Below are 26,099 nucleotides of genomic sequence, written 5' to 3'. Positions count from 1 at the left end.
GGCCGTGATCGGCACTGGCCCGTCGGCATCTGGTGGAAGTTTTGATGGATTGACCCGCCCCTTGGGTTCCCGGGATCCCAAGACGATCCACAGATTCACGGCATACCAGCCAGGGCCTTAGAATGAAGATGGGATAATCATTGCGATCATATTCATCGAGTACATTGATTCATCACCAAGGTCGGCTCCTCATGCAATCAGAAGTCAGACACGAAAAGCAAAGACACGCCTGTTACAGCATGGCCTGACATGAACAATTGAGCGAATTACATACCTCCATGTCTTTCGATCGCGCCGTCTCCTCCTCCACCTTTCACGCCGTCTCCAATACCGAGGCACCTTCTTGCAACTCGCGATCTTCCACCAAGACCATCCACCCCCGGGCCCACGTACAGGATGCTGCGTCTGCAACAAAAACAACAAGAACAAAAACATACAACACCGAGGATTCGCTGGTGGTCACCCACCCAACTACTGATTCGGCCCTTACTGGTTTATCAAAGGGAGAGCGGACGGGATCCCGAGCTTTCCAGTAGGTATGGTCGTATGTGGCAATCATCGCTACGAGGGCAGTTCATGTTGCATGCAGTCCGACGAGACGGGAAGTGTATTAGTTTCGCGAATTGGAGACAATCAAAACCAACGCTGGTGATTACAATTTGGCTATCCTGAGAAACAAAGCCCCTGTCGCACCATCTCAATAGGGCCCGCGATACTCCGCCGTCTGGCCTGTGCCATAGCCGGACCTATACCCATCCTCAACCTCAACACCGAGCTGCTCGCCCCTCATTCCGAAGACGTTACCGTAGAACCACCGCCCACCAAGCTCTTTGATCCTCTTCCTCCTCTCCTTCTTGTCCATGGCCGCCACACCGCCGAGGCCCGACACCCACCTCGACTCGGAAACATACCACATGGCGCCACCAACACTCCGGGGATCGACAGGCATGTCAGGCCAACGGATGAACAGACTGCCGACCACGACAGCGGCCATGAGTACGAGCAACCCGGCGCTCGTTCTCGCGCAAATGTCGTGCGTCAGCTTTGTCTGCGTCAGGTTGTAGGGCACATTCGCCAGCAGAATCGGCAGGAACTCGGACAAGACGGCCATGAGCGCCACGACGAACAGCACAGGATCGCCAGTACGGATACCAGTCGCGATGCCAGAGAAGGAATTGGTCGGAAGCGTGACGAGAATCGAGCGGCGCGCGGGCTGGGCTCGCTTGGCCATGAGTCGGTACGGGGCGATGACGGCGACGCCTAGACAAGCCAATGTCAGTCAAACAACACGGAAATGCACACTCTTCGCAACGAACAGGAAACGTACTGCAGAACAGACACTCGGAGGCAAAGATGACGACGACGCCGAGGCCCGAGAAGACGAAACGCCCGCCGAACCTCTGGCTGTCGACGAAGCGCTGCAGATCGCGCGGCAGCTTCTTGGTGATGTGATAGTACAGCACGAGTGCCGCGATGCCGCAGAGCACAACGACGAACAGGATGCGCCACCACCACGTCAACGCGATGAAGTGGTTGGGCGGCTTCTGCCGCCTGGCGGCCGGATGCAGCGTCTCCGCCTCGATCGGCTGGCCGTCCCAGGCGCCGGCGCCGTGCTGGCCCTGCAGGTTCCTACCGGCCTCGTCGACGAGGACGAGGCCGTACTCGTCGCGGCCGTCGGCGTCGCGGTACCAGCCCATGGCGTAGTGCTTCTCGGCGACGACGGACTTGACGTCTTCGTTTGACGAGCGCACGTCCGGATTGCGGGCGAGGGCTGCCATGCCGGCAACGCACCAGGGATCGGCAAAGACGCCGGAGCGCCAGCGGGCGAGAACGCCAAGGAGCACGAGGACGAGAAGCGCCAGCACGGCCAGCATGGCGATGAGGACGCCGCTGGCGATAGTGTTGATGCCGAGCTTGAGGCCGCAGCCGTCAATTGCATTGGCGCTGCATTGGCCGTGAATCTTCATGCCAATGGCTTCGGTGGCGACCGGGGTCAGGAAAGCGGAGATACAGACCAGTAGAGTCGTGAGGCCGGTCGCCGGATAGGACTTGCCCATAAGCTTGAAGGGCAAGAAAAAGCCGCCCCAGCCCTCGAAGTGTAGATTGAGGGATGCCGGACCAGGTACGCCACGTGATTGTGATAGAGCCTCAAACGGGTGATAGAGCTTGGCGGCGCAGTCGAGAGCACGAATAGGGATGCCGAGGAGAATGGCCAGGATAGGCGGCAGGAACTTGCCAAGGAAATAGCTCACGGCGCTGAATGACAGAGTCGTCGTCTCGATGACGATACGATCTGTCGATGATGTAGGCGTCGAGACAGATGTGAGAACGGTACGAGTCGGCGGCAGAGTCGTTACGCGGGTGGTTGGGCTTGGAGTTGACACAATGGTAATAGGCTGGCCGTTGGCATCAGTCGTCACAATAGTCGTTGGTACACCGAGGTCGGTCTCTGTGACGACCTTGCCGGCTACGTCGCTCGTAACAAGCTTGGTCACAGGCGTGCCGCCCTCTCCCTTGGAGAGGGTCCTGCCATCAGCGCGAACCGTGTAGATGTTGATGAGCGTCGTTGTGCCTGTCGAAACATAGACCTGGGGCGGACCAGTCCTCGTCCGGACGATTTCGGTGGCCGTTTGGCCGGCGGGGATCGTCGCAAGAACAACAGTAGTGCGAGATACTGTGTTGGTTGCAGTCGCCTCAATCGTCGCTTGGATTGTGTTTTCGTTTACAATCGTTGATACAGAGCCATCGGACAGCGTCGAAAATTCGGTGGTCGGCACCACTTGTGATGTGACAACACTCGTTACTACCGTTTCCGTGTCGACGATAGTCGTGGTGATGTCGGTGATGATCTCCGTATCGATGGTTACTTGAACGGTCTCTGTCTCCACGATGCTGGAACCGGGTATTGTGACAGTGGTCGTGAACTCTGACGATGTCTCCTCTGTCGTCGTACGCAATCTAGCGGCAGCATCACCATTGTCGTCGTCATTTCCATTGCCAACCGTTTCCGTAGGCTCGGGTGCTGGCTCTGGGACAGCCTCCGGCGTTGCTTCAGGATTCGGCGCTGCTTCAGTCGGCACAGGACTCGGCACGGCATCTTGCCTAATATGAAGTATTTCGTCGGCCACATTCGAACTCACGAAGCTTCTCTCTTCCAAGACTTGCCGTTGCTCGATCGTCGCCGTGCTGTCAGTTCCCTTCAATGATCGCTGTGTCCAGGCAACCAAGCCCATGGCGGCGAGGATCAGTAGAAGGAGGCATGATACAAAAGGCCATCGCATGGAAATTGGGCGATAGTCAGCCTTTGTCCGTCTCCTCTTGTCCTCCGTCTCTTCTGATGGAAAGCCCGGTTGGGGTTTGACTTCGGTGACACCCTGCATCGAGTAGTGTTTGTATTGCTCCCGAGCCGACAGCTCCTCCGCCAGCACCTCCGGGCGGGTCGGCTCATACTGTGGCGGTTGATGCATGGCGAGTTGAAGCAGGCCACAATGCCTTGCTCGTAGTTAAGATGGCTTGCTCACTCAGTCGTTCTCCGAAATCGAGTAGGGCCAAGATGCACTTCAAGAGCCAGACCTCAAGCAAGCGTGCCAGGGGGTTGGGAGGGCGAGCCAAGCAATATGAAGGAGCCACGAGCAACCCATGCCCCGTGCAATACAATCTTCCTCTCCCTTTCCGCCTTGGTCTCGCGGCTGCATTCGGTAATGAGAGGCGACCCAGCCGCAGACTCACAACCCAATTTCTGAGGGCTAGACTTCCCAAAGCTAGCGAGGGCCTAGAGCTCAGCTGTGGCTGCACCGCCATCGACCGCCAAGCCAGTGCCGTCTCATGGCTTGTCTACCAGCAAGGGCTCTGAATGGCCCACCAGCGAGGGCTTGAGTGTCTAGCTCGGCCACTTTGGGTTGTCAGAGGCTCAGCTGGATGGGGCCAGACGGGCTTGCTGTGCTATTGGGCTTGGCAACCAGAACGTGCTGGGCTGGGTGTCAAGAGGGTTAGCGCAGATGCAAGCCAGGTTGTCGGGTTGGGGGATTGCCGGTAGGGCTGACCATCTTTGCTGTGGTTTCTCGAGGCGAGGCTGCCTGAACGGGCTAGACCTGGCGTTATGCTTCTTTTCGCGAGAGGGTGTTGAATGGCAGGAGGGGCTGTGGTTGGGATCTGGCATGCTCGTCGTGGCACCACCGAACGTTATCCAACGGGGGAGTCCGTAGGTATCTGGTGCCATGGCTCGGGCCCTTATTGGACCTGGCTACGACCTTTCTTTAAGCTTCTTTTAGGGCGAAAGTCCCATGTCCCCATGTGAAGGCCTGTAGAAAAGTGCGAAGCTCGTTTTCTCGTCAATTGAGCCCACCAGGAGCAGCTAGCGGCTCGCGCCCCAATGATCGTTCTTGAGACAACTTGTCTCACATTGAAAGGCCTTAGTCACGACCCTTGTCTGTTATGCTTTGGCCAGACCATCGTCGGTTGCCGTCGCGAGCACGTTCACAGCCTGTTGTTCTTGAGGGGACCAATGATTGCGACTGCGGCCTGACAGAATCGCGGGGTCGAACATGCAGACATTTTTGAAGATCATGTGCTATCCATCTGATCGCTACCAATGAGCCGTCGTAGGCAGGAAATACGCATGGCCAAGGAATCGAATGATGGGTGGGTTAGGTGTGCGCGACCTCCCTAGCCTTGGAGTTTGGCGACCGCTTCTTTTCGTGTTCAGCGAACTGACAAGCCATCATTAACTTAGCTGCTACGGACAATATGGGAAGCAGAAGGTACTCAGATATTTCGAATGCATTCGTCGTGGCTATGCTGCGAGTGATTCTCAAGTCGGGTTGGCTAGATACCCAGTAGCTTGGATTGCAGTGATCGAGATCCCTCGTTTTGGCCGCAATGGGTCCCTGAAGCAAGATTCTCAGCCACCGGTCTTCACTAATCAGATTTAATCATAGCTCAAGGCCCACAATACCTCCTTATCTGGCGGCTGTGCAGACAGATGGCTTGCGAATGCTGGTGGTGATGAGGACACGAATCGCTCGAGGTAGCTTCTTTGTCCCCGGCATGGATTGGAAGTCTGCTTTCTTAGACGACGGTGGATTTGGGATGGTATTCATGGCTGTACGTATGCCGTCAAAAATAAAAAAAAAAAGTGGTTACTCGATGAGACCGAGGCCAAAAACATGCACTCATATAACCAAGAGACACGTGCCTGATCGGGCCGAATCTCGCATCCGATCATCGACCATGCGTAGCTGCTGGTAAACAAATCATCCCATATTTCTCAACACCAAGTAGCATTGCGAGCTGAGCAAGAATGGCCCTATGGTTATTTTCATCAATATGATGTCTATTTCAGCTCGTCTTGGAAGTAAATCATCATTGCTCCTTGGTTCACGGACTTGGCAAAAGCCTTCAGCTCGGCGTGTGCAGCACATTCGTTGTCATAGTACGCCATGTCGTCCACCGATGCAAAGGTTGACTGTACGGCCACAGTATAACCTTGTGCTCTCTGATCTTTGAAGGCAGTACCCGCCTTCACCCCCAGAAGGTAAGGTTGTCCGTCCTGTCACGAGATGTGCCATCAGCAGGGATTCTCAATGACGAGGGCGACAAAAAGTTGCAGCCTACCTTGACGGCCTTCAGGGGCATACCTCTATAGAGTTCCAGCAGCTTCTGTCGGTCTTCTTCATTGGGAATCTTGAACAATGTGATGCGGTTGACGTGGTTTGTGTTCGCCATGGTTGCTGTTTGATTTGATAGGCTGGCCTGGGAGGACACGGGATGTACAGGCTGGGGGTGTTCGCTGGTGCTGTCGCACGAACTAGTTTGCCGTGACGTGACAATTGTTTTAAGACCCTGAGCGACTGCTCAAGAGTACCTCGGCCACGAGGAACGCCGAGTTCGACCCGACTGATGTCTTTCCGAGCCATGACAGATCACCCATCCCAGACAGCCATGTTGCGAATGCGGGGTGCACGGAATCATCGCGGGGTGACGCTCGGCTCAGTTGTCCGGAATTATCGGAATCGTTCCCGGAGACAATGTGTACGCCTCCCAAAACAACATAGATAGCGGCACCATCATGAGCAGCGGATCGATTGTTCAATTCGAAAAGTCTCTTAACTAGTTCAAAGTAAATAGGCTATGTACAGACTGGTGACAAGATTGTTGCTGCATTTACAGCTTCTCGCTTTCCACCTGTCTCGTGCTGTCCAGTGCCTTGCGCAGCGCAGTCTCATTGCGGGGAACAAACTTTGCGCGGTAGCGCTTCGGCAGAGCGACCAGACTCGTGGGGTCCGCATTGCCCTTGACTGGGTCAGACTCGAAGTCGTCGTGCTTGACAATCTTGAAGCTGTTGATCATACGCATGTAGATCAGGTAAAGCTCGCGGTTAGCAAGGAGCGACCCCGCGCACATGCGGTAACCCATGCCGTACGTGAAGAGAGGCGCGTCAGGCTGCTCGAGCCATCGCTCGGGGCGGAAAGCTTCTGGGTCAGACCAGACATTGCCGTCTGCAGATTAAATATTAGCAAACGTGTGATGCGCCATGCCACAGAATAGGGAAGAGACTTACCCATGTTGCATGCCCAAGCGTTGAGGAACAGCGTGGATCCCTTGGGGATGGTGATGCCATTGTGGACCACGTCGCGGACAGTGGCCCGCGGCAGAGCAAGGCGGAGAACTGTGTAGTAACGAAGGGACTCCCGCACAAGAGCGACCATGTATGGGCACTTTTGGTCATCCTCAGAATCACAGAGAGGCTCATTGTCCCCGAAGAAGGCGCGGATCTCCTGGACGGCCTTCTCTTGAATCTCAGGCTTGTGAACGAGGAGGCCGATGAACCATGCGACCAGCGTCGTGAGGGTGTCAAGGCCACCAGACAGCATGGTCAAGCTGATAGAAGTGAGCTCCTCGGCGTTCAGTCTGGCCTCCTCGTCAAGCATGACGTTGGCTTGAATGCAAGGCTTGTAAGTGCCATCCTTCATTCGCTGCTCGAGACCTTGATTGAGAGCCGTAAGATACACGTCTCGACGGTGGCGCATCTCGCGGGCCTTGGCCGAGTGGAAGTTGAAAGGATTGAGTCGCAGGAGAGGAACATAGTCTTGGTAGTTGCCCGTTGTCGATCTGAAGCGGCTGACCTCCTCCTCGACGTGCGTAATCTCCTCGAAAAGCTCGCCTCGATTGCTCATGCGCACGCCCCAGTTTAGCGACAGCGCCAGCGATAGAGAAAGACGCTGAATCATCGGCATGGGGTCCACAGCTGCTGTTCCGGCCTTGCCGTCTATATAGAGCTCCTCGATAAAGTCCCGAGTCTCGACGTCTAAAAGCGGAACGTACGTCTGCACAGAGGGGCGATTGAGGGCAGAGGCAGCACCCTTTCTACGACGCTTTAGAGATTCGCTGTAGGGAGACGTTCCGATGGTGGTACCGGCGGTGCTCGAAACAACCTGCAGACCCAAGTCAATATCAGGCAAATGGCCAAGCCGTGGTGGGAGTGGGCAGAGCTCAATGCTGCGGAATCATACTGACCTTGTGGAACGTGTAAGTCTCCGGCCGAGAACTCAGAGCCTGGGAATGTTGACCGAAAAGGGATTTGGCTGCTGAAGCTGAGTTGACGATGACCACTGGTACATTTCCAAGTTGCACCTGGTACACGTCGCCATGCTTTTTCGCCCAGTGGCGATACTGATCCGCGGCATTGGTCCGAATGTCCCAAAGATTACCGATCAGAGGGAGACCGCGAGGTCCCTTCATGCCTTTAATGCGCGCATTGCTACGGACAAACTCGTTGATTACCACGTAGACGATTGGAACAGCGACGAGAAGAACAACGGAGGCTTCCAATGTGTTCTCGCGTGCCTTCTGAGCGAGAAAGGCCACGGTCTCAATGACAGCCATGGCAGCGTTTGGCAGTCTTCGTGATGCGAGCAGACGCCCAGACTATTGTGTGTCGCTGAGAGGGAAGATGAGATCAAAAAGGTTCCAAGGTGAGTGTGTCAGGCGCTGTGTATGAATGCTACTGTGTACGAGTTCGAAGCACGATAATAAAGGTAGATGTGTTCAGAGGCCATGTTATACGAATGGCAGATTGGTCCTCGGCCGATCAATGTCGCGCGCCATCCGACCATTCCTCGAACGAAGGAAGCCTCTGCCCATTCGGCAAACCTTCGCCACCTCATCACATCCAATCCATGTTCACATCTTCGCCATCCCAAACGTTATGGTGCACCGACCGGCTTCCCCCGCACTAGCTGCTCCCCGCGATGCGGGGTCTAGAGCCCTCGGAAGGAGCTGATGGTCGGAACAGTCCCGAGCTATATGAGGCATACGCACTCGGAACGCAGTCGCCTGCCCCTGTGTGAACAGTAGGCCTTTATTTCCACAACTCTTTTGTCGATAGGTAGTCATGCCGTGCCGTGCCGCAGCCGAGCCAGGGTGTCAGTCGGAGTGGCACGAGGATGCTTCATTCGTGTTCTTCGGAACCGGTGTCGACGTGACCTTGGCTTCAGTCTGCACAGAAGAATGCATTAAGCATACTTTCGGTCAAGATTATCAGTGACACAGTAACACGTGGGATGGACGTGTGTTATCACAGCTTGAGTCTTATTTCCGTCACTCCAATCATGAGTGATGGATTTGGAATCGAGACGAAGGAGACGTCTCGGCCCTGTTTTCGCCATTTCGCAGTCTCGCTATGCCTACGCGCTCGAGATCGGTCGTGGTCTGCATCCATCTTATCCATCTTCACGGGCGGAACGAACCGATTCCAACATGGTGCGGAGGCAGATATTTGAATATCTCGATGCAATTTCTTGGCAATAGCTTTATCTCTATATACACCCCAACGCGTAAATCATTAAATCATCCAGCGTGTCTTAATCCTACAGCTTACTGCAGCACCCCTCTGTGGGCTTCGAACCAAGATCCTTGTCTGAGGGCACATCAATCGCTGGATTCCTGGTGAAGAAATCAGAAGGAGTAATGTTAAGCTGCATAATTTCAACAGGCCTATATGATGTTAGAAATTTTGAAGCACCCATGATTGACATGCCGGAAACTTACATGACGGGCCAATCTTCGATCCTAGGGTTATGGGTAAGGCCGAATACGCTCCACACGACGACGTCCTCATTGAGAACATCGTCGTTGCGGTCAGCCGCATCAGACACGCCGTCAACCTCTTTCTTGCTCATCAGTGTATAGCGGCCACCGGCGTACAGTTCGTCATCCTTGAATTTGGTGACCCACAGGTGGTGCTGAGCGAAGAGAGCACGCTTCGCCTGGGTGCTGTTCGGGTCGGCGAGCAGCAGTTGAGTTGCAGGCGGCGCAATCTTGTACGCGACGGGCTTGCCGCTGATGGGGTTGAGCTTGTTGGTGTTCTGAATCTTGAACACCCTGTGGTTCTGCGGCACGGCATCAAGGCCTACAGATGTTGTGATGGGCGTTTGTCGGACCTCATAGTAGTTGCCATTGGGGTTCGTCCGCTTGTCCATGCGAACCGGAAGGCTCTCTTCTTGCACAACCGTGTTTTGCTGACCATCAATCGCGGGGTCGATGCGCACGCAGAAGATGTGCTGATGGTTTTGAGCGAGGGCACCTGGGCTGACAATGTTGCCCCATGGGCTCGTCTTGCCGGGGTCAATGTTGACGACCGAGACGATGCCTGTCGCGCGGGCTTCGACTGTGATGCCGGCTGCTTGGTCGAATTTGTAGTTGAAGATGTACTCGTAGTTGGCCAGCGTGATGATGAACTGGATCACAAGCTCGCGTCGGCGGGTAACAACGGCGCGACCGGTCCTCCAGTTGGTGTGCTTCCAGTTGATACCAGCATCTTGTTCGTGGAGACAGATGACGTTCTTCGTTTCGTTGGCGGAGCCATCAGCCCCAGTGAGGACGCCGTCGAAGTACTAATGGCATGTAAGTGAACCTGCGAGCGACTTGTACTGGGACTCGCGACGTACCTTGATGACACCGAGACAATCGCATCCCAAAGTCAGATTGTTGACAGCATTTCCAAGGCCTCCGTCTCCAAAGTCAAATGCCTGCTTTCGGTGGAAGGGAGGTCGCGGATCGGCATACGGGACAGTCTAGTAGTTCACACTGTGTCAGTAATGCTCAATTTATCACATGCAGCTTGGGGGAGTACTGACCATATCGCTCATACTGAGCCTGTAGAGCACGCTGCGCCCGTCAAACCTAATGTCGTGGACAACGGCTCCCTCTCGCGGGTTGAATGTGACTCGCATGCTCCACTTTTGCCACTGAATCAGGTTGCTGTCCGTGATGGCGAAGCTGGGACCATCGGGCTGGACAACAGTCAAGGGCTTCAGGTCCTGTCTCACGCCACCAGCCAGGAGCTCTGGAACATATTCTGCCGCTTCGCAGTGCTCAAGCACAGCGGGCTTGTGTGTTTGTCCCTTCAACGGGTCCCCCTTGCCGCCGGTGGCGAGATCATCAATGCGGATAATCTTCTTCGTCGCTGCGTCCATCACAGGAATGAGGGGTAATGGAAAGGCGTAGAAGTTGGAGTCCGGGTTCCCGCTGCTTGTGTCACGCGCGAAAATCAGGGCTTGGAACAGACGAGTATCGCCGTCGGCCACTTCGGGAGCCCCATATGGCCAGGGCTCGACAACGACTTCGAAATCTTTCGGGAGCTCGAGAGCGGCAATCTTTTCCTGGAAAAGCGGCGACTCCTTGCATGCATTGACAAGGTCGTCAAACTCGGAGCTAGGCACATGAAATGAGCTCACGACCTGGCGAACAGGAATGGGAGAGGGGACTCACAGGACCAAGCTCGCTTGGTGTACTTTGGCGACAATCTTGGTGTCGACTACCTTCTTGGAGCTGAGGTCGACCACGGATTCCTGGTACACGGCAACATTGTCGCCGCCGATGACATCGTAGTGAACCTGTGCTGTGCGAATAGGGCGAGGGGTTTCTGCAGTGACCTTTCCGGCGTGCTCGAGGTCAAGGAATGTAATCACTTCGGCCTTTGGGGGCTCGAGAAGGAAGATGAGGCGGAACTTCAGCACAGCGCCCTCGTGAGCTGCCAATACAGCATCACGGGCCACGTCGCTCTCCGCAACGGTGAGGGCTGAAAGGGGGTGAGGGATCTGTGTCATTGTGAAGAAGAGAATCAGGGTGGTCGAGAGGAAGTCGTTGAGAAAGAGAAGACGCGTGCAGTGAATCTATTATGCGAAAATACGACGTGGTTTTGAGGGCGACAGCTTGTGCTTGGGGTAGCTCATGCCCCCCAACACCGCTTCGAGCATAGTTCGGCTTCTCCAAACAGGGTTCATGGTTCTCGGAATCCCCGCTATCAGGTTCCGAGCACGCTCGGCAAGCGACGCTTCCCTGAGCGCCCGATTGATGTCCCATGATCCCTGCTTTACCCCATGTTTTCCTATCGCTGATGGTCTTCCCTCCACTGGTCGGCCAATCAGTCAGAGGATGATGTGGCTGCAGTATCAGTTCCCCTGTCTCGTCGTAGTCTCCTGTACGATATGTCCTCGGATTGCCTTGTCGGGATGCTGGATATCTCCCGACTACATCTACCGCTGTCATCCGGGGCCCATGAGACATCAATGGTCATCATCACAGTATCACGGTTGCAAGCGTGAATCATATTCTTTGTGTACCACTCCATCACGCCATCCTTGTGGTAACACCAAGCGGACCTCAAGGGAACATCAAACGACCATCAGCCCGTACCATCATGTCAGGCTCCTCGCCTGCCCCACCGGCTCCGGAGAAGGTAATCGACGATGTCGAGCTGAAGAAGATGCGATCGACCGTCTTTGCGGAAGGCGATGAGGCTCGTCTAGCGCAACTGGGCCATGCCCAGGAGCTTGAGCGTCGTTTCTCTCTTGTACCCCTGATTGCTCTTTGTGTCTGCTTGATGGCAACGTGGGAGGCTCTATCCACAGTCATCGCTGCTGGCCTCATTGGCGGAGGAGCCCCCTGTCTCTTTTACAACTAGTACGTTGCGAAATCACCATGACAGCAACTCTAGACAGTGTTACTGACTCGACATATAGTGTCATCTCGTTTCTTTGCACCATTTGCGTCGCATCCTCTCTGGCCGAAATTGCATCGATCTTCCCAACAGCTGGAGGTGAGAAACTTTGAGTGTTCCTGCAGCAGATTTGAACTGCTATCTTGTTCAAAGTCAACTTTCCAGACACGAGCTGATCATTATCTCCATAGGCCAATACCACTGGGTCGCAGCCCTGTCGTCAGAATCCACTCGATCCAGCGTCTCCTTCCTGACAGGTTGGATCTCGGTTGGCGGACAAACCATCTTGACTGCTTCGGCCGCCTTTGCAGCTGGTTTGCAGCTGCAAGCCCTCATCACGATCAACAATGATAACTATGTGCCGGAGAGATGGCAGGGCATGTTGTTTTACTGGGCAGTACTCGTCTACGCCATGGTTATGAACATCTGGGGATCCAAGGCGCTACCACACGCCAACCTCATCGCAGGTGTCATTCATGTAACAGCCTTTATTGCGATTGTCATCGTCCTTGGCGTCATGTCAAAGAAGAACACAGCCTCTTTTGTCTTTACCGACTTTTCAAACAACAGTGGTTGGTCGAGCGATGGGATTTCTTGGCTCGTTGGCTTGCTCAGCGCCGTCTATCCCTTCCTCGGGTAAGCCCAGTTTTCGATGTCGATTCCCCTGGCATGAGAAATACTGATCACGCGCAGTTACGATGCTGCTTGCCACCTGGCTGAAGAGCTACCAGACGCCAGCCGCAACGTTCCGCTCGCCATGGTCGGCAGCGTGGTTGTCAACGGACTGATGGGCCTCGTCTATGTCATCGTCCTGCTCTTCTCTACTGGGCCCCTGGAATCGCTCATCACTTCCCGCACCGGCTTTCCCTTTATGCAGATCTATTTGGACGTCACAGAGTCCCGCGCTGGCGCCACAATCATGTCTCTGATGCTTATACTCATCGCCATTGCCGCCACCGTGGCGGGCGTGACCTCCACCTCTCGAACCCTGTGGGCTTTCGCTCGCGACAAGGCCACCCCCTTCGATCACTATCTCAGCTTCGTCAACAAGACGCAACACGTCCCTGCCCGCGCCGTAGTTGTCGTCACCATCCTTCAGATGCTCCTCGGCCTCATCTACATCGGAAACACGACAGCCTTCAACGCTGTGCTGTCAATGGCCATTATTGGCATGTACCTCTCGTACGCCCTTCCGATCGGCTACATGCTCTTCCGCGGCAGGAAGGTACTGTATGCAAACGACTACGGCAAGTTCAAGCTCGGAAAGGCCCTGGGGCCGGCCATGAACGTCGTCAGCCTCATCTGGATGGCCGTCGTTGTTGTCTTCAGCACGTTTCCGACCATGATGCCCGTCACGGCGCAGACGATGAATTATTCTACGGTCGTGTTGGCCGGTTGGGTGTTGTTTGGCGTGGTGTATTATTTCGCGTACGGAAGGGACAAGTATCTGGTGCCTGTCATCAACGTTTCTGTCATTACTGGCATGTCGACTGTTGCGGAGGATGTTGAGAAGTAACTGTGAGCAGATCGCTGCCGGGCATATTGTGACCAGCAAGCCTATCGTCTATGGCATTTTTTTCAGATTTTTCACATTTGTAATACATCAGATCGTCGTAAACTTTGATTCGGATTGAGAAACACTTTGAACACCGCTGCATTGTATGTGCATCTACAAAAAAGCGGCAGCGTCGTCTTGGGGATTGCCGTCTGGTACCCTCACGACAAGCTAAGCTCACGATTGAATCTCCGGACCACAGACTGAACCTCGCCAGCGCAGCTGTTGGGTTTAAAACAATTTATGAGCTAGGCAGCCAGCAAGAATCATCACGCGATTGTTGCAGCCTATCGATTCGAATATATTCCTTCCATCCGCTCATACTTGCATCGCGGCTCAATCTTTTACCCTCTGAATAGAACACGAACTTGCCCCCTCATTACGTGACATTTCTCATCCGTATCATGCCTCGCACTACTTCGTCTCGGGGGCCTTGCCCGTAAAGTGCGGCACCAACCCAGACCAGCTCTCCTTGCTGTACTCCTGCTGCACCTTCTCACAGTGCTTCAGCCCCCAGTCCGTGACGCCAATCATGAGGCAGCTCTCGAACATGAAGGCCAGACTGCCCTCGCCGACCTTGTGCGGCTTGAGCTCGGCGTTGCTCGCCTTTTCAAACGTCTCGGCATCAGGCCCATGCGCCGCCATGACGTTGTGCAGACTCGCGCCGGCGGGCTGGAACCCGCTGCCGGACTTGGCGTCGTACTCGCCGCACACGAGGCCCATGAACTCGGACATGGTGTTGCGGTGGTACCAGGGCGGGCGGAACGTGTCCTCCTGCACGAGCCAGCGCGGCGGGAAGATGACAAAGTCGGCGACGGCGATGCCGGGGTGTTCCGAGGGCGCCGTGAGGACCGTGTAGATGGAGGGATCCGGGTGGTCGAAGGAGGTGCTGCCGATGACGTTGAAGCGGCCGAGGTCGTACTTGTAAGGGTAGTAGCGGCCGTGCCAGGCGACGACGTCAAAGGGCGTGTGGCCCTGCTTGGCGGCGAAGAGGCTGCCGTTGAACTTGGTGACGATGGTCCAGTCGGCCTTTTCGGTGCTGAAGGCCGCGCGGGGCGCCTGGAAGTCGCGCGCGTTGGCGAGGCCGTTGGAGCCGATGGGACCGAGCTCGGGGAGCGTGAAGTGGCCCTGCATCAGTTCGAGGATGTATCCCCGGGCAGGGCCCTCGGGAAGCGTGACACGGTAGCGGATGCCGCGCGGGATGACGAGGATTTCCATCGGTCTCACAAGAAGGTTGCCCAGCTCCGTCTGCACGTCGAGGACGCCGTGCTGGAGGACGATGAGGATGTCGCTGTCGGACGAGTAAAAGGCTGTGTGGGCGTCCATGTCGCAGCCGGCTGCGAAGATGGAGATGGAGATTCCCTGCTTCATGACGGGATCGCCAGCGCCACCAACGAGCTGCATGCCGGTGATCCAGTCGGCCTTTTCGTCAATGTCGAAGGGGTTCCATCGCAGCTGGTTGGGGATCTGGTGGACTTTGGTGTCAGCGGCGAGGCCCGAGCCGGTCTGGTTTTCCAGTGGCTCGAAGCTCGAGTGTGAAGCCGCTGGCAGGATGCGGTACAGCCATGACTGCAGGTTCTCGTGCCTTTGCGCGGTAAAGGCAGTGCCGGAGAGCTTTTCGGCGTAGAGGCCCAGAGGTGCCTTTTGGGGCGAGTTGGCACCGATAGGCAGGGCGCCCTCTACAGCTTCGGTCCTACGGTGCAGAGGAGTCAATTAGCATATGTCTCATTTGCTTCAGGGAAGCTAAGATGTAATGGCTTACTCATGACCTGACCCGAAGCCATTGAGGTATTGATATTTCTCCGGAGTGCTAAACTTAGTGACGGGCATCTTGACTCTGCCTCACTTTGGTATCAAAACTCGGTATCGTTGTCTGCAAAGATACAGTGTCAAGCAAGAAGATGGGTATCAGATATTGGTGCCCGTCAAGGTCTGGATCTCAAGGTCTGGACCTCAAGGTCTTATCTAGGCGTTTCCGAGGGGCTTCCGGCACTAACTACCGTTCCGGAGCTGCCGTGGCTGCGGCGATCATCACAAGGTGAAGAAAGTCTATCATACGACGTCCGTCACATTGTACCGGGCAGTTACTGATGCGACGCGCTACTCGGTGTTAGGAACGGCATATCGGCGGTCGATAGAACCAAGGGTTCTCCAAAACCACGCGATGCCAGAATCGCACAACATGGACATGGCCATTGGAGACGCAACATGACCATGCCCCTGACGGCGCCAGAGTGTACCGCGGCGCAGCTCCGAGACTCAGCCCCTCCTCACCCCGCCTCCAGGCCTCGGGCATCTCCACTGCGATGTGACCCCGCGCCAGGTCCGAAATTCCGTGAAACTGCACTGAGGCGCCAGCGCGCTTCCAGCATGATTCCGAAGGGACAATGCCACGGCTGGTGGACTAGCTGCTGGGCAGATTGCATCATCCGATCGGTCTGATACTTTATCAGTTCCTTATGTGTGACTTTTGGTCTATTTGCTATTTGATGTATGTTAAGCTGTGGACAGGACCGTGAATCATAGGGAAATATTCTCATTGGAAGCTATCACGACGTCTCGTTCGCCAACATATTATTTTCCATACCACAACACCCCTCCCTACAGCTCATCATGAAGTCCTGGCTCCCCATACCCGTGTCCTCGCATTTCTCGCTGAAGAATATCCCCTTTGGCATCATCTCCACGGCATCCAATGCACACCACCGACCAGCCGTCGCTGTCGGCGAGCATGTCCTCGATCTCTCCGCCTTCACATCTGGAGCCGGCTTCTCCAAGCTGGCGCCCGAGCTGCAGAGCAACACAGCCGTGTTCGCTCAGCCGACGCTGAACGCCTTTGCCGCCCTCGGCCGCCCGTACCACCGCGCCATCCGCCAGTACCTGCAAGACGTCTTCCGCGAGGACACGCCGTACCCAGAGCTCCTCCAGATCAACGACACGCTGCGGCAGACGGCGCTCGTGGCCCTCGCCGACGCGCAAACGCACCTGCCGCTGTCAATCGGCGACTACACCGACTTCTTCGCCGGGCGCAACCACGCCTTCAACGTGGGCACCCTCTTCCGCGGCCCCGCCAACGCGCTGCAGCCCAACTACACCCACCTGCCGGTGGCCTACCACGGGCGCGCCAGCTCGGTCGTCGTCTCGGGCACGCCGCTGCGCCGCCCCTGGGGCCAGGCGCTGCCGGCGCCGGGGGCCACGGCGCCCGTCTTCCGGCCCTGCGCGCGGCTCGACATTGAGCTGGAGATGGGCATGTTCGTCTGCCGCGGCAACGCGCTAGGCGCGCCCGTCGCCGTCGCCGACGCCGAGGACAGCATCTTTGGCTACGTGCTCATGAACGACTGGAGCGCGCGCGACATTCAGCAGTGGGAGTACGTGCCGCTGGGCCCGTTCAACGCCAAGAACTTTGGCACCTCGATCAGCGCGTGGGTCGTGCTCGCCGACGCGCTCGAGCCGTTCCGCACGCGGGGGCTCGAAAACGAGACGCCGCTGCAGCCGTACCTGCAGGAGGACCGGACGGACAACATTCTCGACGTGCAGCTCGAGGTGTCCGTGACGAGTACGTCCCCCCCCCTTCCGTCTCTCCCTCTATCTCTCCGAACGAACGCAAACTAACGTGGGGCAGCCGCCAAGGGACACACGACCAAGCTCACCAAGACGTCATCGAAGAACCTGCTCTGGTCCTGGCCGCAGATGCTCGCCCACCACACCATCTCGGGCTGCAACCTGCGCGCCGGCGACCTCTTCGGCTCGGGCACCGTGTCGGGCTTCGACGCCGGCACGCACGGCAGCTTCCTCGAGCAGACGCAGGGCGGCAAGGTCACGATCAAGCTCGAGGGCGGCGAGGAGCGAAAGTTTGTCGAGGACGGCGACACCATCTCCATCACGGGCTGGGCCGGGTCTGTCGAGGGCGAGCTCGTCGGGTTCGGCGAGTGTGTGGGGCAGATTCTGCCTGCGGTTGCGCGGAGTTGAGACGAACGCTGGTATCTCGGAATAAAGCACTCCTAGACTTTTTGAAGCTATCCATCTCTGGCCTATGTCATGCGAATGTGTACTGAATGGAATGTGCCTATCTGCTAGGTGGCTCAAGGTACGTACAACAGACTCCATATCCATATCAGGGCCCGCCCCCCACTGATAGCAAGGTAGTCTGCGTCTCTTTCGGGCTGTATTCCATGGCACGATCGCGGCGGGCGGAGTGTGAGGGCATGCGACACACCTCAGGGGCTGGTTCCGACGCCGTTCCGAGCATTGCGCAGCATTCCGAGCATCGGCAGTCCGCAGCGCCAATTCCCGAACGACACCACCATCCCCTGCATGTCCGTCGCCGCAACCCATGGCCTGCAGCCACGCCGCCGATCGTCAAGGACGACTACATGTACCTCGAGGTACGTCGGTACTTCGGTACCTAGATGGCCCAAGTGATCCGAAGCTGCATTGAATATCAGGGTCCCCAGGAACCTCGACACGGCAGCTCACAACCGCGAGACAAGCCTCAGACATACCGTGCTCGATACATCGCCACCATGACCATCAACCGCATCACGCTGTTCAAGATCGCCAAGGACGAAGACAGGGCGACGCTGCTAGGCTTCTACAAGACGATGCAGCAGACCGCCCTCAAGGTAGGCGCAGAGACTCACATCCTCGTACGCCCCGGGCGTCTGTTGACTGCCGACAGGACGGCAAGCCGTACATCCTCGGCGTCAAAGCCGGCGTCGCGGCGCCCAACCCGCGGGACCAGGGCTATACCGTCGCCGTGCAGTCGACGTTCGCCTCGACGGAGGACATGGCCTTTTACGACAACGAGTGCGCAGGCCATGCGAAGCTCAAGGCTTTTGTGAAGACTGTGCACGAGGGGGCCATGATGGTGTATTTCGAGAACGCTCTTGAGTGAGGAACGCTCTTGGGTGAAGAGGGCCGCGAGGATGCAGTGTATGACTCGTGGAGTGGAGGACTGAATGGAGCAGAGAATAAAGCACAGAATGAAGCTCAGAATGATGAAAAAAAATTCATTCCTCATATGAGACCCTGAAACCGCCGTGAAATCTCATCCGCACCTTCCATCGGTAACATGCCCTCAAAAGACCCCGTCGCCATGGCCGAATCCGGTGGCATGCCGAACGAGTCGAACAGGCTCATCAGGTCGACGCTCATGTGGAAGGCATCCGGGACCGAGCTGCTCAACCCGGGGCTGATCTCCTCGTCCATCGGCGGCCACATGTCCTGCCAGGGCTGTCGTTCCGCGCCGCCACTGGTGTACGTGTGCTCAACAGCCGTCTCGACGTCTGCCTGCGCCTCGTCGAGGCCGGCCTGTCTCTCCTTGTCGTGCTCCATCTGGCTCTTCTCCGCCTCGGATCGCAGGGCCAGCGACTTGACGCGCGGCACGAGCCCCCGAATGCTCTTCCACAGGCGACGACTGGCGCTGCCGTGGCGGGAGAAGCCCTTCACGAGCTGCAGCGCCGCGAGGAAGCTGTCTCTGCACGGCTCGGCAAACGTGGCGGGCGCGTGACAGACGGCGAGGAAGATGACGGCGAGGGCGCTGAGGAGGAAATAGTTGAACGCGCTCTGCTGCCGGACGTAGATGTCGCTGCTTTCGTTGAGGTGGACCAGCACCTGGAGACTGTCCTGGGCAATGTCCACAACGTTTCGCGCAGCCTGGAGGTCTGACTCGATCGCTGCCGAGGTGAGGACGTAGTGGCGGTGGATCATGGTGCGGATGTGGTTGCCGCGGAGGTACAGCAGCGTGCGCAGGCGGTGGGTGACGCGAGGCTGCATGCGCGGGGCCAGGCCGAGGCGTGGGTGTCGCAGCTGGAGTTCCCGCGGTATCGATGCCAGCCAATTCTGCGCCATGTAGTCGAGATACCCGACTGTGTCTTTGGGGATGCAATTGGTCGACGGGCCGAAGAGGGGAAGAGCTTCCCACACTTTCGAGCACAGTCTTCCGTAGGCGACCATACAGCTGAGATACTGGAAGCCCTCGCCCTGTCTTTGGTCAGCATACGACCTGGTCCCTGACGGTGGAAGACGTACCGGCTCGGGCAATTCAGGGTCAATGTCGCGATCATGAAGGGCAAAAGAAAGACTCGTGCCGAATGACCAGCGGCGGTCGAGGGCATAGATGCACCAGAAGACCCGAACGGCGAGGTTGCGGTCGTGCGTCTCTTGGAAGTTGTCGACCAAGCTCTGTTTTCGGTGCAGGCCCATTTCGAGAGCTGTGCGGGCGGCGGTGCCAATGAGACGCCAGGCGAGGAGCTCCTCGTCGCAGTGGAAATGGTATATGCTCTGTTCACGAAGAGCACCGATTAGTATATGCTATCCATGGAGAGATGTTCGTGCGTACGAGCATTGTGCACAATTGCACCTCTTTGAGGTCAACATTGAGACGCGACGCGTAGCTGATCTCTGCCTCGACCGAGTCTGTCAGCAATGTACTCGCGTCGTTCCTGCCGTGTGCCTCGATGACGATGCCCGTGGCGATGGCAATCTTCATGAGTCGCATGTCTTTTTGCAGGGCTCGCCGCATCGAAGGCGCCACGTCTTCCTCGGGGTTCTGAAGAAAGGCCAAGACGTGGGGGACGCCGGCAGCCAGATGGGCCACCTCGATGAAGGGGTAGACGGATTCGACTTCCTCCTGGAACACGTCCAGCAGGCGCAGAATCTCCCCCGGCGCAAAGGTCAGCAGGGGATCGTAGCCCAGACCAACCTGCGACGCCATCTGCGGCTCGGGCGACGACGGCCCCGGAGAGCCAGCACGCGAGTCCGGGGCGCTCGGCGGCAGGGCCTCGTTCGACCCGATGCCCATGCGCGTCAGGGAGATCTCGGCGATGCGCAGGCTGAAGGCAGGGCGCGTGGGACCGACAAAGTGCGGCTGCATCGGCTCGGCGCTCTTGTGCCTCGACGCTCTCGCGTGGGCCGAGTACGCGGGGCTCACTTGCTGGTTCGTGCCGAGGGGCGCGACGCCGTAGTCGCTGCTGCGGCCTCGCTCGGTGAGTTCGCGCATGCCCTCGATCAGGGTGGCAACCTGCTGTTGGAGGCGTGAGATGTCCTCGGCGAGGTTTTCCATCTGGGGGTTCTCTCGCCTGTGATACGCAGGCAATGTGAGTCTTCATCCCGTGAACGTCGGGAGGCAACATGATGGATGAACCCACGAGCTGCTGTCATCTCCAATGGTGCCTTCCTGCGATTCCTTCTCGACTTCCACGTCTTTGGCCCGCGTGGTCGAGTTGGGTGCTACGACGCAGGTGGCGCCATCGGTGATGCATCTTTGGCATTCTAGCTGGTTGTCGGCTCTGATGCACTTGAGCTTTCGTTTCTGGCATTGTTTGCTGGATGAGATCGAATCAGCAGCGGCCGCGGCAGACGCATACGGATTTGCGGATCAGCTTGGGAGGGGACGCCTCACCATGCGTTGGTGGTGTACTTGGCCCTCTTTTTCGCGGCGGGCTCTCCGGTTGACGAGGCAGCTGCAGGCCGCTTGAAGGGCGTGGCATTTTCTGTTTGTTGTTCATTGGAGGACATGTCGATCGAAGACCTATTTGGAGCCCCCATGGTCGTTGCGCGATGTGCTCAATGGTAGAATATCGGTCTAGGCATTGGAGCTTGAATGGATGGAAAGTGAAGCTCTGCTTCAAGATTCTGGCGTCGTAAGGAGAAGGAGGGGAAAGGCTGCTGACATGCTGACATATAAGGGCCACCAGGGAGAAGACGACGGCGATTTCCAGTGGACCGCACGCTATGATACGGGGGGTGCCGTCAGTGAACCCAGCTGTGGCAGGCGTTAGCGTCCTGCGCCCAGGCTCGACAAAGGTACTGTCCACAGCGCGCCGGGGGCGCTGGTTTCAGCACGCAGCGCCACCCCTGCCTTCCCCGCATCCCCGTGGCCCTGCGTCAGGAAAGATACAAAAAGGTACATTCATCGCATACGACTCATGCTCGGTGCCCGCTGGTCAGAGGGGGGACGAATCAGCACGGATGGATTCCCAACGGCGCCCGAACAAGTACCCAGCCAAGCTCAGCTTGCTAGCATCATGCCAAGTGGAATCCTCACGATGGATTAGAGTACACTGATGATTCTATCGCTCCGTTCTACCCTGTTTACATCCGGCTCTTGACGCCCTTGCCCGTCACCTGTCGCAGTTCATCCGATATTTTCAAGGCTCGCCTCGTCGCCAGGTCAAGGAGGATCTCCTCGCTACCGCCCGGCACGGTAATGGCCTTGACGTCGCGCCAGATGCGCTCGACACGCTCGCCACGACCACCTCTGGTAAGACCGATGCCGCCGAGGATCTGCACCGCCTCGCGGACGACGTGCTCCAGGACGATGCCCGAGTGAGCCTTGAGCTGCGCCGTCGTGCCTGCGAGCAGGAGGTCTGCCTCGGCCGGAGCCAGCTGCGACAACTGGTAGATCAAGCTCTGTGGCGACAAGTTAGCGGCGACCAACTCCACAACAATACGTGTCGCGTCAGCCTACCTCGATCCAGGACTGCAAAGCTTCTGTTTCTCGGCTCATGTTGGCGAACTTGAACCTGATGACGGCTGTGGTCCGGCCTGTCAGCATCTCATCATGTCCTCGTGGGGCGGAATTCTCGCGTACGATGCTCGACCAGCTTCTTCCCAAACGTCTCTCGGCTCAACGAGTAGCTGCAGCTGTGAGCACGATGCAACTTGGGAGAGCCAGAAATATACTCACGAAATCGAGTCCTCGAGGCACACCCTCGCGCAGCGCAGAGCTTGAAAGCCAATAAACAGCCGCTGGCTGTGTTAGCGTCGCCCGAAGGGAGTCGAGGCAAACCCCAGAATCGGACGTACCTCGTGGTTAAAGTTCGACACGATGTATTTGAAGCCCTTGCCTCGTTCACCGACGACCATGTCAATGGGGACGTGAACCTCGTCGAGGTCGACAAATGCCGTGCCGGCAGCCGTGGATCCCGACATGGTCATGTGCCTTGTAGTAAGTCCCTCAGTCCTTGGTATCACGAGCAGGGTCATGTCTCCAGTCGTTTCTTTGACCAGGGCGAGGAAGTAGTTAGAGTACATTCCGGACGTGATCCACTATATTCGATGTGTCAGACAGGACGCCTGGGACGATGGACATGAATCTTCTTGGCTGACCTTCTTCTGGCCATTGATGATGAAATGAGATCCGTCGTCTGATAGCCGTGCTTCAGTCTGAAGGCCTTGAACGTCGGAGCCGGCTTCTGGCTCTGTGATAGCCAGTGCAATACGGGCACGGCCGGAAAGAATATCGTGCACAACACTGTCGCATGTCAGACTTGGGCCAACCCGGTGATCGAAAACCTCTTACGTCTTCTTCAGCTTCTCGGAGCCAAACTTTTGCAACGCAGGAACTGCCAAGGTCTATGTGGCAGAGTCAGCGAGCCCTCTCCATGTCAGCTTCGCGATACTTACGACACCACCAACAAGGCCATTTTCGACACTATCAAGTGCATCAGTAGTTGGGTGGGGAAATGGATCGATGCCGCAACTCACCCGATGCCGCCTATCCTGCCAAACTCATCGTGAATGATCAAGTCGTGGAAGCCATCCCACTCGACGGCAGGAACATCGCCGATGATGGGATATTTTCCCTTCCATTCAGGGTGCACTTTGGCCCCGGAGGCCATGGGCATCAAGAGGCCATCCTTCGCCGCCTGTTCGTAAAGACCGTCTGGCAGTGTCGCCGCGATTTCCCAGTCCTGGACGTGCGGCAAGAGGTGCTGCCGAGATGTTAGCCCGCACGACGTAACGTTGCGACAGCGGGCCTTTGTAGTACGCACCTTGTCAACCCAGGCTCTCATCGCTTGCCGCAGCCTGCGATGGCTTTCCTTGTAATACGGGCTCGGGCATCCCCGCGCCCACGGCGCCTCGGCAAACGGCAGAGGCGAGCCAAAGACCCAATTCGTCTTAATGTTCTCTGATAGGACAGACATGTTGCATTCGATACGACCAGACCAAAGAAACACTGATGAACTGAAATCGGGCCTGATACGTCTGCATAAATGCCGACTTTCCTCCATGATCTATGTCCATTCGGCGTTGACCAACACGCCATGCTCCACCCAATCTTCCTCGCCCGGAATCGACCAAGACGGAATGTGGGTGGAGATTTCCGGCGTGATTCCGGGGTACCCCGCGTCACCCGGAACATTCGGCTGGGCATATGCTGCACGCTCTGAATTGCAATTGATAATTGCTGGAAACGAACGTGTGGATACATGTACGTCGAATGCAGGAAGCAATCTCCCAGGGCTTGTAAGACCATACTGTTGAAAAGATCCTGTGGTGCGCCACCAACACTTGCACGTCGAAAAGCCAACAACCACCACCGCCGACATGCTCATCGAACAAGTTTTACCAAAGACGCCTCTTGGGTATCTCGCCCTCATTCTGTCGCTTCTCGCTGCCAAGTTACTAGTGAACCGGTTCGGCGGAGGGCTCAATGGCATACCAGGCCCGTTCGCCGCGAGCTTCACCGACTGGTGGCGCCTGTTCATCGTGTGGGGACGTCGACCAGAGCTCTCGCACATCAAACTGCACGAAAAGTACGGCCCACTGGTCCGGCTTGGACCGCGCACCGTCTCGGTAGGAAACGCGGAGGCGATCAAGACAATCTACGCTCTGAATGCAGGGTTTGTCAAGGTAAACCTCCTCCCCTTGCGCCTCGGCCGGGAACATGACGCTCATCAGCGCGACAGTCGGGCTTCTACCCTGTGCAGCAGACAATCGCCAACGGCCACTGCCTCCAGAGCATGTTCAACACGACGGACGAGAAGTTCCATGCCAGGCTGCGACGGTCTGTATCCAGCGCTTACTCGATGAGCACGCTGGTCAACTTTGAGCCGCTCGTGGATTCGACCTCTGAGGAATTCCTGAAGCAGCTCAAGCAGCGGTACACCCGGAACGAAAAGGCCAACGGCGAACTTGATTTCGGCCAATGGCTGCAGTTTTATGCTTTCGACGTCATTGGCGAGTTGACGTATTCCAAGAGACTGGGTTTTGTGGACCGTGGTGAGGATGTTGATGATATCATCCACAACCTCGAGGGTCTGCTTAACTATGTGGCGGTTGTAAGTCCTCCATCCTTGTTTGTATGGAACAGAGAAAAGTCAATCTGATTCACGCTCGCAGATAGGACAATTGCCGATCCTGGATAAGCTGCTGCTCAAGAACCCCTTCAGAATGTGGATGAGCAAACACAACCTCCTTAACTTCAACTCGCCCGTGGTTGAGTTCGCAAAAAGGCGAATGGCAGAGCGGAGCGACATTGAGAAAGAAGCTCAGGAAGAGCTACCCACCGGAAAGACAGCGCGGAAAGACTTTCTGTCACGCTTCAAGGATGCCCGCAAGAAGGATCCGGAGTTCATCAGCGAGGAGCGCGTGCTGGCCTTGACGGTTGCCAACATGTTTGCCGGCTCTGATACAACCGCCATCAGCCTTCGGGCCGTGTTCTACTTGCTACTGAAGCACCCAGAAAAGATGGAGAAGCTCATTCATGAACTATCCACAGAGAGTCAGGCCGGCAGATTTGCACGCCCGGATGCACTGGTCCAGTGGGAGGAGGTGCGCTCCCTGCCGTACCTGAGCGCCGTCATCAACGAGGCTCTCCGATGCCATCCCGCCGCCGGCCTCACGCTTGAGCGAGTGGTGCCAAGTCAAGGGATCAATGTTGCCGGTCAGCGTATTCCTGGAGGGACAATCGTTGGCTGTTCGGCCTGGGTCGTGCACCGTGATGAGTCGGTGTTTGGCTCAGGAACCGACGAGTTCCGCCCGGAGCGATGGATTGATGCCAATCCGGCTGAACTCTCCCTGATGAAGAGCTGTCTTTTCTCGTTCGGCGCCGGCTCCAGGACTTGCATTGGGAAGAACATCTCGCTTCTTGAGATCTTCAAACTTGTACCAGCGATTCTGAGGACTTTCGAAGTAAGTTATGCTACACTCTGCTCAAGATGACCACCTTGACTAACGTCGCCTGAAGCTTGAATTGGTCGATCCAGATTCGCCCTGGGTGCTGCACAACGCCTGGTTTGTCAAGCAGAGCAATTTATTTGTCAGACTCAAGGAGAGGGAAAGTATTTTGTAGAAAAACAAAGAAATTGAAGAAATAAATACGTGAACAAAGTTCATTACGCATGGTAGATAATCCGCTTCAAGCGTGGCTTGACAATCTCCAAGACGTGAGGCATGCCAACATGGTGGACCGAGCAGAGTGAAGGAGCTTTCTACAGGCCTGTTGCGCCGTTAATTATGAGCTAGGGGCTTAGAAAGCGTCTGAGTGTTGGCCCTGCTGGCCCTCTGCAAATTGGAGGGCATTTACTGCCCTTGTATACGCTTTTACATGGCCTCAGCCCCTGAACCAGCCCCCTGAAGCTTCCTGTGCGTTAGCTCCGCAGATGTCTCCTGACCAGTTTCGCTGTGGATCCTATCGTTAGCAACGTTACTACCCAGGTGAAGTTGGTGAACACAGCATACTCTGTAAGCGCCCCAGAACACCCCAGAAAAACGCAACAATGGCTCTTTGGTCACGCGCAGATACTCGCAATACGC

At 56.6% G+C, this 26,099-nt stretch overlaps 11 protein-coding genes across 11 annotated transcripts; 4 read left to right on the top strand and 7 right to left on the bottom strand.

The window, feature by feature from the left end:
• Window positions 1-697: 697 nt before the first annotated feature.
• Window positions 698-3,467, bottom strand: D7B24_008720 (uncharacterized protein; the record flags this gene model as incomplete). Its single annotated transcript, XM_028642805.1, has 2 exons — window positions 698-1,260; window positions 1,328-3,467. The coding sequence occupies 2 exons, from the start codon at window positions 3,465-3,467 to the stop codon at window positions 698-700; spliced, it is 2,703 nt and encodes a 900-aa protein (XP_028498496.1).
• A 1,865-nt stretch (window positions 3,468-5,332) lies between these two features.
• Window positions 5,333-5,724, bottom strand: D7B24_008719 (uncharacterized protein; the record flags this gene model as incomplete). The annotated part of the gene is made up of 2 exons (XM_028642804.1): window positions 5,333-5,548; window positions 5,614-5,724. The coding sequence occupies 2 exons, from the start codon at window positions 5,722-5,724 to the stop codon at window positions 5,333-5,335; spliced, it is 327 nt and encodes a 108-aa protein (XP_028498495.1).
• A 438-nt stretch (window positions 5,725-6,162) lies between these two features.
• Window positions 6,163-7,884, bottom strand: D7B24_008718 (uncharacterized protein; the record flags this gene model as incomplete). Its single annotated transcript, XM_028642803.1, has 3 exons — window positions 6,163-6,497; window positions 6,560-7,433; window positions 7,516-7,884. The coding sequence occupies 3 exons, from the start codon at window positions 7,882-7,884 to the stop codon at window positions 6,163-6,165; spliced, it is 1,578 nt and encodes a 525-aa protein (XP_028498494.1).
• A 983-nt stretch (window positions 7,885-8,867) lies between these two features.
• On the bottom strand, window positions 8,868-11,108 carry D7B24_008717 (uncharacterized protein; the record flags this gene model as incomplete). The annotated part of the gene is made up of 5 exons (XM_028642802.1): window positions 8,868-8,994; window positions 9,049-9,893; window positions 9,948-10,073; window positions 10,137-10,713; window positions 10,771-11,108. 5 exons carry the CDS (start codon window positions 11,106-11,108, stop codon window positions 8,868-8,870), a joined length of 2,013 nt encoding a protein of 670 aa, XP_028498493.1.
• Window positions 11,109-11,701: 593 nt separating this feature from the next.
• D7B24_008716 (uncharacterized protein) lies at window positions 11,702-13,517 on the top strand (the record flags this gene model as incomplete). Its single annotated transcript, XM_028642801.1, has 4 exons — window positions 11,702-11,964; window positions 12,024-12,100; window positions 12,259-12,637; window positions 12,695-13,517. 4 exons carry the CDS (start codon window positions 11,702-11,704, stop codon window positions 13,515-13,517), a joined length of 1,542 nt encoding a protein of 513 aa, XP_028498492.1.
• Window positions 13,518-13,970: 453 nt separating this feature from the next.
• On the bottom strand, window positions 13,971-15,386 carry D7B24_008715 (uncharacterized protein; the record flags this gene model as incomplete). Its single annotated transcript, XM_028642800.1, has 2 exons — window positions 13,971-15,249; window positions 15,319-15,386. The coding sequence occupies 2 exons, from the start codon at window positions 15,384-15,386 to the stop codon at window positions 13,971-13,973; spliced, it is 1,347 nt and encodes a 448-aa protein (XP_028498491.1).
• A 783-nt stretch (window positions 15,387-16,169) lies between these two features.
• On the top strand, window positions 16,170-17,525 carry D7B24_008714 (uncharacterized protein; the record flags this gene model as incomplete). Its single annotated transcript, XM_028642799.1, has 2 exons — window positions 16,170-17,112; window positions 17,179-17,525. 2 exons carry the CDS (start codon window positions 16,170-16,172, stop codon window positions 17,523-17,525), a joined length of 1,290 nt encoding a protein of 429 aa, XP_028498490.1.
• A 203-nt stretch (window positions 17,526-17,728) lies between these two features.
• On the top strand, window positions 17,729-18,450 carry D7B24_008713 (uncharacterized protein; the record flags this gene model as incomplete). Its single annotated transcript, XM_028642798.1, has 3 exons — window positions 17,729-17,941; window positions 18,002-18,178; window positions 18,235-18,450. 3 exons carry the CDS (start codon window positions 17,729-17,731, stop codon window positions 18,448-18,450), a joined length of 606 nt encoding a protein of 201 aa, XP_028498489.1.
• Window positions 18,451-18,572: 122 nt separating this feature from the next.
• Window positions 18,573-21,104, bottom strand: D7B24_008712 (uncharacterized protein; the record flags this gene model as incomplete). The annotated part of the gene is made up of 5 exons (XM_028642797.1): window positions 18,573-19,538; window positions 19,587-19,838; window positions 19,897-20,635; window positions 20,705-20,881; window positions 20,959-21,104. 5 exons carry the CDS (start codon window positions 21,102-21,104, stop codon window positions 18,573-18,575), a joined length of 2,280 nt encoding a protein of 759 aa, XP_028498488.1.
• A 546-nt stretch (window positions 21,105-21,650) lies between these two features.
• ACAD8 (Isobutyryl-CoA dehydrogenase, mitochondrial) lies at window positions 21,651-23,485 on the bottom strand (the record flags this gene model as incomplete). Its single annotated transcript, XM_028642796.1, has 10 exons — window positions 21,651-21,968; window positions 22,027-22,091; window positions 22,150-22,196; window positions 22,246-22,307; window positions 22,365-22,607; window positions 22,668-22,812; window positions 22,861-22,913; window positions 22,965-22,992; window positions 23,046-23,272; window positions 23,333-23,485. The coding sequence occupies 10 exons, from the start codon at window positions 23,483-23,485 to the stop codon at window positions 21,651-21,653; spliced, it is 1,341 nt and encodes a 446-aa protein (XP_028498487.1).
• A 403-nt stretch (window positions 23,486-23,888) lies between these two features.
• D7B24_008710 (uncharacterized protein) lies at window positions 23,889-25,635 on the top strand (the record flags this gene model as incomplete). Its single annotated transcript, XM_028642795.1, has 4 exons — window positions 23,889-24,194; window positions 24,251-24,622; window positions 24,684-25,475; window positions 25,531-25,635. The coding sequence occupies 4 exons, from the start codon at window positions 23,889-23,891 to the stop codon at window positions 25,633-25,635; spliced, it is 1,575 nt and encodes a 524-aa protein (XP_028498486.1).
• Between the last annotated feature and the right edge of the window lie 464 nt (window positions 25,636-26,099).

The sequence above is a fragment of the Verticillium nonalfalfae genome (genome assembly GCF_003724135.2).
Source record: "Verticillium nonalfalfae strain VnAa140/NRRL 66861 chromosome Unknown scaffold_8, whole genome shotgun sequence".
In the NCBI taxonomy this organism is placed as follows: domain Eukaryota; kingdom Fungi; phylum Ascomycota; class Sordariomycetes; order Glomerellales; family Plectosphaerellaceae; genus Verticillium; species Verticillium nonalfalfae.
Note: the sequence above shows the minus strand (reverse complement) of the source record. Positions and strands in the feature narration are given on the sequence as shown.